The 12051-nt window shown below is 38.4% G+C and overlaps 1 protein-coding gene across 3 annotated transcripts; it reads right to left on the reverse strand.

Moving 5' to 3' along the window:
* Nucleotides 1-185: 185 nt before the first annotated feature.
* LOC109236890 (protein IQ-DOMAIN 14-like) lies at nt 186-3787 on the reverse strand. Of its 3 annotated transcripts, none has more exons than XM_019403134.1 (6): nt 3697-3787; nt 3248-3358; nt 2888-3160; nt 1644-1874; nt 1360-1491; nt 186-1157 (listed from the first exon to the last, which is right to left on the reverse strand). In XM_019403134.1, exons 2-6 carry the CDS (start codon nt 3323-3325, stop codon nt 651-653), a joined length of 1221 nt encoding a protein of 406 aa, XP_019258679.1. In that variant the 5' UTR covers nt 3326-3358; nt 3697-3787; the 3' UTR covers nt 186-650. The 3 variants fall into 3 exon arrangements, with proteins under 3 accessions (XP_019258679.1, XP_019258678.1, XP_019258677.1); XM_019403133.1 differs by lacking the exon at nt 3697-3787 and adding an exon at nt 3578-3675; XM_019403132.1 differs by lacking the exon at nt 3697-3787 and adding an exon at nt 3455-3544.
* Between the last annotated feature and the right edge of the window lie 8264 nt (nt 3788-12051).

The following is a 12051-nucleotide window of genomic DNA, read 5'->3' on the forward strand; positions in this document are numbered from 1 at the left end:
TGGTTCAATCCATTTTCTTTAGTTTCGAAATCAGGTGTAATCGGAAAGAGAAGACTTAAGTAATGTGTAAGTTTATTCTTCAAAGAATTTTACATGAAATAATAGAAAAGTAATCTTTGGTTTAAAGAAAGAAACCAAAAGAAATTAAGCTAAGTAAATATAGCAGACACAGACTAAGCCCCTAATCAAATACCAAACTTAGAAATGTTTCCAGGTAAAAGGCCACCAAACAACATCAAAAAATTTCTGCCTAACATACTCAACTCACACAAAAAATTAAATAAATAAAACAAGGAATAACAAACTTTGAACTATATACACATTGTGGCAAGTCTCTGAAGTGTTAATCCAGTAACAAAAGATGTGCACTGGCTTTCATCAATCAACTGTGGATAGATTACTCAAGCAGCTTCATTTTCTGATTGTTTTCAAGTCCAGAAGTAATGGTGCAAATTTAGGAGTTTTCTGCTTTCCTTTGTTGGAAGTACTGAATAGAACACGTCAATAATGTACGACACTCATGTTTGGTGGACAGAGTTACTCAGTACTTGTGTTAGTAGGAGGTAGCAATGTTCATCTAGAATATGCTTGATAGCAAATATAGGATCTAGAAAAAACGTATTTCTTCAATCTTGGTAATACACTCAGAGCTATCTGCTACAAGTTCTGCTCTTTCTGGTACTGTCATTCATTTCACCATTAAATGAATTCCAAGAGGAAACCTTGAGCTTGTAAGGAGAATGTTGACCTGAAGAATATGTTTCGTGTAACCTTAGGTGTTGCTTCGGCGTGCTCATTGACCTTGTTTTTGCCTTTGCAGATTCTGTGGCAGCCATGTAAGTAGGAAATATAGGAGAATTTGGTAAAGAGTTAACATCAACATTTGATTTTTGTTTTACATTAGAAAATGATCTTCTTGGTAGTGAAGAAGGAGAATGTAGTTCCTCTATGAAATCTGATCTAATCACTTTCCTCACTTTAAGTTCAGTCGTCATTCCGTTCATGTCAGCTAGAGGAACATTTGAGTCTGTAAATTGATCGAATAACTCTGCTTTTCTTGGTGCCTCAATTTCTGCCAACTGATGATCAAACCTGCAGCTTCTTCGGTTTTTCTTGCTGGTTAATAATTCCTCTAAAGTTTGATCATTTCTTCTCTCCTGAAAAGAAGCAATATAATGTAAACATGTAACTTCTATACACTGACGATCAGGTTACCTAAAAGATAAGTACAAGTAACCGTCTGTAAAAAGTGAGATTAGTAACGTGGAAAAAGAGACAAACTACCTGCTATAGCGTATATAAGTTAAATCTTATTTTATTAACAGAGGAGTGAGAGAACACAAATGCAAGTGAAGTTACCCGATGTGAAAACGAGTATTTCATCAAATGCTCTCTTTTGGTAATGGCTTCTTCTCTTCTTGACCACATGGCTTCAGTGTCTTGTACTGAAGCCAAGTTGAAATCCCAAGTCCTATGGCTCTTGCATTTAAGCTGCAAATGACCAAAACCATATTACAAATATGAAAACAGATGAATGACAATCTTCAAACTGCAAAAAACTAGATAAACTTTATCATTTTGGACAAGCAAAATCAATTTCCTTTTCATTGAATCATAGAGAAAAGTAGAATGATTTTTCTTACCTTTAATCCTTTAGATTTCATGCTCTCGTTTGGGCTATTAATGAGTTTCTTGTCGCTGTAGTCGTGATAATCTTCTAAAGTAGGGAGTCTAATTTGATAAACTCTTGCCTTTGGCTTTTGAAGAGGCAACATGAAATTCAATCTGGCAATGAGTCTTCTTCTCACAATTTCACCTCGAATCACTGCTTGAAGCTTCACTAGTCCCTTTAGAGCACTTAATGCTTTCCTTGCCTACACAACATTCCACAAGGTTAGAGAAGTTTTGATAAGTGAAAATGAAAAGAATAACTAAGTAGCCATAAAAACAAGCATAATATATTCTTAAAAATTGTGCCTAGCTATGTAAGGGAAGAGTTTAATTAAGTGAAGAGAGATTTTCCGACAACAAAAAAGCTTTTCTTCCCAACCGAGGTGATAGATTACCCGGGGGGAGGCAAAGACTCGGTGCAACCTGAGGTTTTCTCCACTTACTCTGCAGTGCGAGTCTCATACAAAGAGGGTGTTTGGGTTGGCTTTTAAGCTGGTCAAATAAACTTTTAAGCTCTTTTTAGTTTTGTTCGGTGTTTGGTAAAGTTAAAAAATACTTAAAATAAGTTGAAAACTGCTTAAAACAAATCAAAAGCAATAAGTTGGGCAACTTCAACTTATATTGTTTTTTGGCTTAAAACCTATTTTTGCTGAAAAGCCATTTTTTTAAGCCTATCCAAACGGGCTCAAAAGCCGTGCTCCTCTAGAAGAAGAGGGGCCTGCTTTTTAACGATCCTTATTTACTGCTACATGTTTTTTTTTTTGGGTGTATGGCTCAGTTAGTAGAGCATTTGGCTGTCAACATCACGGTCGCAGGTTCAAATCCTGCTATATCCATGCCTGCCCTTACACCCTACTAAGAATAAAGATGCATAGTAGCCCCCAAAGATGACTCTTTGGTTTTTTACTTGATTCGCGCCTTCGCCCTTTAATTTACAAGTTACTACTTAAATTCTCAACAAAAGATTGGAATAATCTTGGAAAGTTTGTCTTGTCAACTTATCAATAAATGGTTGGTTATATGAAGATCTTCAAGACGCTTATAGCAATGACTTGCAGTTTCTATCTAAGTTTAGTGATGAATTATTAGCTAATACTCAACCTAATGCAGTCAAATGGAAGTCCAAAACAAGTTGATAATGGAATTGCAGGAGCAAAAACACTAAATAGACTATGGACTAAGTAAAATTTCAAGAAACACGAGAGATGATGCTTACCAGGTGGCCGCGATAAGCACTTTGGATTTTAATGGCAGCATCTTTACGTTTCGTTTTGAATTCATTTGGAGCATTCGTTAGACGGATAACATCAGCAGCAGCATTAGCAGCAGCAACAGCAGCCTCAGCAGCTGCTGCTGTTGCTATAGCTACAGCCAAAGCATGTTTCCTCTGCTCTTCTTTTGCCTCATTTAATGTTTTCTCAGGTGCTTCTATAGCAATACATTTCCTCAACTTGCACCTTCCAAAAAAACATTTCCATTTCTTTGGTTTCTGAAAATAATTTTCATAATTTCCAAATTTAGAAATCCAAAGATTAAAAACTCACTAGTAAGCTACAGAGAATCTTGAAATTCAAACCTTTTGATCAGCTGTTGGTTTTGTCTCAGGAATGAAAAGTCTCTTGACAAAAGTAAACCAATTTCTTCGCTTTCCCATTTAGAAATTCATAAGTAAACCAATTTCTGTGTACTGAAGAGGGAGAGCAGAATTTCAGATGCATTTCTATTCTATAGAATAAAACAAAAAAGTGTAAAGCTACAATATGAAAACAACAAACTGTCTCACATCAGCAGAATTGTTCATTTTCACAAAAGGACATTTCTTATGATAACAGCTAAATGTTGTTGAACTCTTGGAAATAATAATAGATACAAAACTTTGAGTTAGCAGAAAATTTAAGGAACATACCAATTTTATGGACATGCAAAATTGGTAAACATCAAACAACAAGTCTTGCCATAATAATTGTTGTTTAAATTTTCTCCCCTAATGCATGTATCTTATATCCAACAAGGAGTAATACTGACCTCACTTATGCTTTGAGAAGCATACCATGTGCTGTGGAATATGAAATGGAAGAGTGAAAAGCTAAGTTTAGACAAAGTGCTCAGGAAAAAAGAATTGATGTTTCAATTATGTTAAAGTACTTTTGGTTTTTTAACATAATAATAATAATAAAAGGCCCTCTTCTTTTGCTCCCTTTCCCCCTCTTCTCTAACTGTCATTTTCCTAACTGAGAACTGACTTTTTCAAATGTCTTTTTCTGCTTTTAAATTTACTGATTTAACCTGGGTAATTACTCTTTGCATTCAATTGCCAAAGAAAAGGATTTGGTGGTTGTTTGCAACAAATTTATCCGGAGAAAAATAAAACTGCAATCACAAACAACTATAAAGGAAAACGGATTTTATTGATAAACATTGTAGGTTACAACTCTGTTTATCCCTTGATTCTTCCCTCGAGACATATTTCACATGTATTTGATCTCTTAATGAATATTTCAAGAGTTTCATGGAATTTCGGAGATCTCATATTTGATCTCTTTGTGCATATTCCGAGAGTTTATGGAACTGTTGAGATGTCTTTGAAGTACATATGTAGCCTTATTTATATGCATAAATTAGGGTATGAGTAGAGTAGCCACCAAGTAATCCTAATAGACTCCTAATATTTCAAGAGTTGTCTTGAATTTAGGATTTTTCTTGATCTGTTAAAATTTGAGTGTCTACCGTGATTTTTGTATTTTTTATTCTTTAATTTGTCTTTTTCTAGGAGTTTTTGGTAAGCCTTATTAGGGATAAAGGTGAATTTCAGTTATTTATAATAGTTACTACTTACTACTATCAGAAATTATGCTAGAGGACAATATTTAAAAATATTGCATATTTATTCACATATTGGATAACAAACTCATTTTCTTTCTTCACATATGTTAATCTCAACTAACTTGGAACTGAGATGTAACTATTATTATTTATTGTAATATTTTAATTCTTACTTGTTATGAAATTAGGGTCTAGGACAATGATTGGTTTTGACTAATATAAATCTTTCTATTCCTAGCATCACCATCTATCTCAAGGTCATTGCTGGTCTTGAAAATAGGCTATTGGAATAAAACTTTTAACATCAGCTCATAACAATAATAAGAATGACTAAGCTTTTGCTCCAAACAAGTTAGTGTCGGTAATATAAATCCTCCCTCCCGCATTAACAGCTTGTTTGGATGGTTGTTACCTATCGTATCGTATTGTTATTTTAAATACAATATTTGTTTTGATTGTTACTTAAATTTTATTGTATCGCATCTTTAAATTCGTCGTTACGTAACGATGAAATGTGTCACTTTATGTAACGACCGATTTGGTGTGGTCGCGTCGTTTCCTTGTGTTTTTCTCTAAATCTCACCCTTCATTATTATTAAATAATTTTATATTATCATTTACCCTACCTTTTTATATACCGTATCATAATTTTTCTTTATAATATTGCAAGTTTATTCATCATATCACAGGTGCGTGATACCATGAAACGACGCCAAAACGACACAATCCATCCAAACATTGTACAATACAATATAATACGATATGATACATTATGAAACGATACGTAACAACCATCCAAACAAGCTGTAAAGCTCTAACTCGTGTCATTATCAGCTCATGGAATGATTCCAAATTTCGAAATTTTCACAATGTGTTGAACTGTTCAACTAGATTACAGCCCGATAACTTCTCTTGGTAATTTATAACAAGCTATATTCTCTCTTCCTTATCCACCAAGCAAATAAAAAATTATACACTATTGAAAATCGGTTAAAATCGACGGGCAAAATAACGATACCAACTGAAATCGGTCGATTTATGAAGTCAAAATTTATGAATATAATAAGATAATCGGTCGAAGCCGGTCAGTTTCTAACTACATATTTTTAGAATAATATAATAAGATAATCGACCAATTTCAATTGATTTATTTTGAATTTTATTTTTTTGGCCAATTAACCGACCATTTACGGGGTATTTAACAATTTCTATTCTTTACCAAATAATCAATCAAATTCGATCGGTATTTAACCATTGTTATATTTTTTGCCAAATAACCAGCTGAATTCTCTCGGTATTTAACAATTCTACTAATTTTATATTAATTAACCAACATACATTGATCAATTTTCTGGATAAAAACTAGCAGGCAGTACTTGTTTTATAGCTACACTACCTGCCAAACAAAAATATACATACAAACAGCTACAGGTCCAGTACTATTTTGCTGCCAAACAACAAAAACCTCCAACTAATAATAATAACCAAAACATCCAACACAATTACATCAATCTCCACCAAAAAATACAGCAATCTCCAACCAAAAAAAACTAAACCAGTCAAATAGTTCACACTTGTTATTTTATATTTCAATACCATACAGGAGGGAGAGTGATTTGTGTGATACCCAATTTTCACGCGCACTAGATTATCGAAGGACCTGATTCTTTTATGTGTTCCTTACGCTACTATTGCGGAATAAAGAAATGCAGAAAGTAAATGATACAAGGATTTTTACTTGGACACAACTCAAAAGGTGAAAAACCACAACCTACTACCCAGTAGGATTTTTCCCAAACACTTCACTTCACTATAACTCTGAGCCAAACAACAATGTAGACAAACTCTTGCAAACCTAAGGATTAACTCTAACCCTTGTAGCAACAAGCCACAGGCTGTTGCGACTACTTCAAGTTAACTCTAACTTGACAATACAACTCGAGTTTACCACCTCTTGCAAACCTAAGAATTAACTCTAACCTTTGTAGCAGCATGCCACAATCTGTTGCGACTACTTCAAGTTAACTTTAACTTGAATGATACAACTTGGGTACTTAGTACAAATGCTTCTAAGAAAAGCTGAAAGGTACAACTCAAAAGCTCCTACTACACTTGAACTAGAATTAAAAACAGACACATAGAACTCTTTATGGAACTGGTTCTTCAATCTGGTTCGTGTAGCTACAGGATCGCATTCTTGTATCTCACAGGAATTGTTCACAAAACTAATGCCTTGCTATTTGCTCTCAATCCTGCTTTTACTTTAGTACGTGTGCATCGCCTGTAAAAGAGAACAAACTTATATTTATAGAGTTAGTAAAATAAGGATTAGCTAGAGGTTTAATGCTTTACTCATCCTTGGTGGAAGAGTTCTAGTTAACTTCAACTTCTAACTCTTTCTTTATCTTAGATAGAGTTCTCTTCAAGTAAGGAGTCTTTCTCCTTATAAAATATTAAATATTTTTATTTAGGGATTATCAGAAATGCACTTATACTTATCCCTTGCACGTGCATGCCTTTTTGCTTGAATCTGATCGTAGTATCCATGGACCTGGTTCATGCATGTGTTCCTTTGTTAATCATTAAAACCAAAATCGCTCAGGTCAACATAACTAAATTAAAATAACTTAAACATACAAACTAGTTCATAACACTAATTCAAAATTCGTACTAACTCAAAACTATTAAAACAAGTACCAATTACTTATGTCACGCCCCAAATCTCACCTGTTGTGATGGTGCCTATCTCGATACTAGGCAAGCCGACAACCTCAATAAATCACAATTTCCTTTTAAGTTTGAAAATATAATATTTAAAGTGAATACGAAAATCTCATAAATACCGACATAAAACACTCTCAAAACCCGATGTCACTAAGTACAATGAGCATCTAATGATAACATAGTCTGGTTGATAGAACACAATTTGGAAATATAGAACAGTACAAATAAATGAAAGGAAGAAGAGTCAAGGTCTGCGGATGCCAAGAAGCTACCTCGATAGTCTCCGACGGATAAAGCTCCGAAAAACTAGCAATTGCCGTGTCCAGAAGTATCTGGATCTGCACATGAGGTGCAGGGTGTAGTATGAGTACAACCAACTCAACAATTAAGAATACTAAACAAAGAGCTGAAGATAGTGTAAGAATACTAAATAAAGAGCTGAAGATAGTGACGAGCTTCACAGCTAAGTCCAATTACCATAATTTCCAACATAAGAAGGTAGGCGTGCTTTCAAGTCAATATTTAAAACTCAAACAGTAATTTCATATCAAGTTCGTCTAAAACAGAAGATAATATCTTTCAGAAATTTCCAAAACAGTGATATATGACAGTATGACAGTTGAAGTGCAACAATAATGAAATCAATGCATCCTCTCAGAGAAACAATCCCTCAGTCCTCTGTAACGACCCGGCCGGTCGTTTTTGAAATTTACGCCCCGATCCCCTATTAACTGCTTTCCCCAAGTTTATTTCTGCTATTTTGATTTGTCGGGATGTTCAGTCTTGAGTTTCGGAGAGTTTTGGGACACTTAGTTCCTAAATGAGAGCTTAAGTGGTGGAAAACTGACCATAGTCGGAACAGTATGAGGACAGCCTCGAAATGGAAATACGATGGTTCCGTTAGCTCCGTTAGGTGATTTCGGGGTTAGGAGTGTGTTCGGAATGTGTTTTGGAGGTCCGTAGCTAATTTAGGCTTGAAATGCCGAAGTTTGAATTTTTGAAGTTTCCGGTCCGATAGTGAGATTTTGATCCGAGGGTTGGAATGGAATTCCGGAAGTTGCAGTAGCTCCGTCATGTCATTTGGGATGTGTGTGCAAAATTTCAAGTCATTCGGACGTGTTTTGGTTAGGTTTTTGATCGAAAGCGTATTTTGAGAGAATATGAAGTTCTTAGGCTTAAATCCTTGATTAATTCGAGTTTCCGACGTTGTTTTAGGTGGTTTAAGGATTGGTACAAGTTTGAATGATGTTATGGGATGTGTCCGTAGGTTTGGTTGAGGTTCCGGCAGCCTCGGGTGTGTTTCGGATGCTCAACGGGGCATTTTTGAGTTGTAAAAAGTTGCAGATTTCTGTTCAGGTCTGTTGCAGACCTTCCTTCTCTGCGATCGCAGCTGTCCCTACGCGATCGCATAGTGTAAATTCGGAGGGTGATATTTTTTTTCTAGGCGATCGCATTACCTGGTTCGCGATCGCGGAAGTCAGCTTTTTCCTTCTTCGCGTTCGCAATTGTACTCCCGCGTTCGCATAGTAGAAATTAGGATCTGGTAATTCCTTGCATTTTCCTGTTCGCGATCGCGTGGCCCTGTTCGCGATCACGTACGTCTATTTCTTTCTCTTCTGCATTCGCAGGCTAGGGGCCGCGTTCGCATAGACCAATTTTGGAACCTTTAAAATTTACCCTTCGCGATCGCATTCAAATTCCTGCGATCGCATTGAACCAATACCTGGGCAGTATAAACATTTCAAAATCCGAGGGTTAGCCATTTTTATCAAAACACAAGCTTGGGAGCTCGGATTTGAGGGAGATTTTGAGGGTTTTCAGGGACAACGATTGGGTAACGATTCTATACTCCTTTTTGCTTATAACCTACTAATCTAATCATGAATTCTTCCTTTAATTTCGGATTTTGAGTGAAAAATTGGTAAAACTTCCTTGACCAAATTATTGAGTTTTGAGTGGGTGTTTGATCTCCGATTTGAGAGATTTTTACATGGTTAGACTCGTGAGAGTACGGGGGTTCTGAATATGTTAATTTCATCCGATTCCGAGACATTGGCCTGAGGGGCATTTTGGTCATTTTGCCTAATTTCGCGTCTTAGCTTTGAATTAAATCGTAGAATCGGTTTCTTGAGATGTTATTTACGATATGTAATTGAATTGAATAGATTTGGGCCATTTGGAGTCGGATACTCGTGGCAAACGTGTGGTTTCGAGTTGATTTTGGAGCCGGTTCGAGGTAAGTGGCTTGTCTAACCTTGTGTGGGGGACCCTCTCCCCTTAGGATATGATATTTGGTAATTGAATGCCTTGTACGTGAGGTGACGAGCGCGTACTTGAGCTAATTGTTGAAAATCTGGTTTACTTTAAGTACTTATACTGAGTTCTTTTCTTATTTGCTTTATTCGATATGCAAATATAGCCTGTGTTAGTTTAGAAGAGTATGATTAGTTGAATTAATTGCCTATTTGCTTAAACTGCCTTAATTGCATTACGTGAAGCATGTTAGGCTAGAATTTACTGTTTACTCATTACGGACTTTGTATTTATTTTGATGTCCTTGAGCTGTTGTTGTGTGTTTTAAATTGGGACTACGGGACGGCATCCCGGGAGATCCCCTGTGCGTAATTATGGACTGAATTGAGGTGCGGGATAGCCAGAGATCCCTGACACATGTATTGAGGATACCAAGAGATCCCTGGCATATATATTGAGGATACCAAGAGATCCTCGGGATACCAAGAGATCCCTAGAGTGTATATTGAGGATACCAAGAGATCCCGATTATTTATCTTGCTGTGAGGGGTATTTCCTTGTAGTTATTTTTATCTCTGTTCCATTATCGCACTATTAATATACTGTGTAGATCTTTGTTATCGATTCTCAGTTTTACTGCTTATTGCCCTGTCTTTATATTATATATATATCTCAGTAGGGCCCTGACGTTCCTCGTCACTACCCAACCGAGGTTAGGCTTGGGACTTACTGAGTACCGCTGTGGTGTACTCATTCCCTTTTCTGCGCATGTTTTTCATGTGCAGATCCAGGTACTTCCACCCAGGCGTATCACCCTTAAGGCAGGGAGCATTTTGGAGACTTCGAGGTACATCTGCCGCTTCCGCAGACCGAAGATTCTCCTTCTTTACTCTATCTGTAGTGTTAGCCCTTCTATCGTACTATTGATGTAGATATTTCTGGAGATTAGAGCACTTTACTGTATTCTTCATAGCTTGTGTTCCCGTGAGTTTTTGGGTTTTGGGATAGTAATGTAGGATGCTGTGATGTGGAGTTGTATATGCCGAGCGGCATTTTATATACTGTTTCTCCTTTAAATTGTTTAGTTTTGACTATTATTCCGCAAGTTAGTTATCTTCCCGCATTGTTAGGCTTACTTAGTCGTAGAGACTAGGTGCCATCACGACATGTTCACGGGGGGGAGGGGGGAGGGGGGGTGAACTGGGGTCGTGACAAGTTGGTATCATAGCTCTAGGTTCATAGGAGTCACGGAACACAGCCTGTTTATTAGAGTCTCGCTGATCGGTACGGAGACGTTTGTACTTATCTACGGGAGGCTATGTAACTGTTAGGAAAATTCCACCTCATTTGATTTCCTTGTCGTGCGAGATTCTTGATATCACAACTAAACTTCTGTCTTTCTATTCTCTCACAGATGGTGAGGACACACGCTACCCGAGAGGATCAGGCACCCACGCCCCTACTGTAGCCGTCAGAGGCCGGAGCTGGGTAGAGGCCGAGGCCGCGCTCGTGGTGCAGCCAGAGCACCCGCGCGAGCTGCCGCTGAGGTACCACCCGCAGTACCAGTCGGAGTCCAGACACCCGATACGTCTGCCACTACTACTCCAGCACTCCAGGAGACTTTGGCACAGTTCATGAGTATGTACACCACTTTGGCTCAGGCAGGGTTGCTTCCCTTGCTGCAGCCACATCCCAGGCCGGGGGAGGAGTACAGACTCCCGCCGCCCGCACTCCTGAGCAGCGAGTGCATGTTGAGCAAGCCCCAGAGGTTATACTTGCGCCGCCTGCAGTACCAGTTTAGCCCGAGGATAGGGCAGCGACTTTAGAGGATGAGCAACGGAGACTTGAGAGGTTCAAGAAATATGATCCTCCGGTATTCAGTGGGTTAGCATCAGAGGATGCCTTGGGATTTCTGGAGGAGTGCTACCGTATTCTCCGCACTATGAGCATATCAGGATCGAGCGGGGTTTCCTTCACTACTTTTCAGCTTCGAGGAGCCGCCTATCAGTGGTGGTGTGCTTATGAGTTAGACAGTCCGGATGAGGCAGCTTCCCTGACTTGGGCTCAGTTTTCAGATATGTTCACGAGGGAGTATGTTCCCCAGAGTCTTAGGGATGCTTGGCGTGCGGATTTTGAGCGTTTGCGCCAGGGTACCATGACTGTCTCGGAGTATGCTGTCCGCTACATTGACTTGGCTAGACATGCCCCAGCTCTGGTTTCCACAGTCCGCGAGAAGGTTCGCCGGTTCATTGAGGGGCTTATTCCCAGCATCAGATCTAGCATGGCTCGAGAGTTAGAGACGGATGTGTCTTATCAACAGGCGGTGAGCATTGCTAGGAGGATTGAGGGTATGCATGCTAGGGACAGGGAGGAGAGGGAGGCCAAGAGGTCTCGAGAGTCGGGCCATTTTTCTGGTGCCCGTGCCCCAACTGCAGGTCGTCATGGTAGGGGTCATATGGGTCGCCCCATCCATTCAGCTCTTCCAGCAGCCAGTGATATTCCAGCTCCACCTAGGCCTCAGGAGCCTTATTATGCACCTCCCAGTCTCTAGTGCGCCTCCTGCACGGGGTGCTTCTAGTG

This window comes from Nicotiana attenuata, unplaced genomic scaffold (assembly GCF_001879085.1).
Source record: "Nicotiana attenuata strain UT unplaced genomic scaffold, NIATTr2, whole genome shotgun sequence".
In the NCBI taxonomy this organism is placed as follows: Eukaryota; Viridiplantae; Streptophyta; class Magnoliopsida; order Solanales; family Solanaceae; genus Nicotiana; species Nicotiana attenuata.

Coding starts and splice junctions, on each gene's coding strand:
- LOC109236890 (XM_019403134.1), bottom strand. CDS start 3,325: ATGGGAAAGCGAAGAAATTGGTTTACTTTTGTCAAGAGACTTTTCATT. Junction 3,161..3,247: donor AACCAACAGCTGATCAAAAG/GTTTGAATTTCA, acceptor AATTATTTTCAG/AAACCAAAGAAATGGAAATG. Junction 1,158..1,359: donor AATACTCGTTTTCACATCGG/GTAACTTCACTT, acceptor GCTTCTTTTCAG/GAGAGAAGAAATGATCAAAC.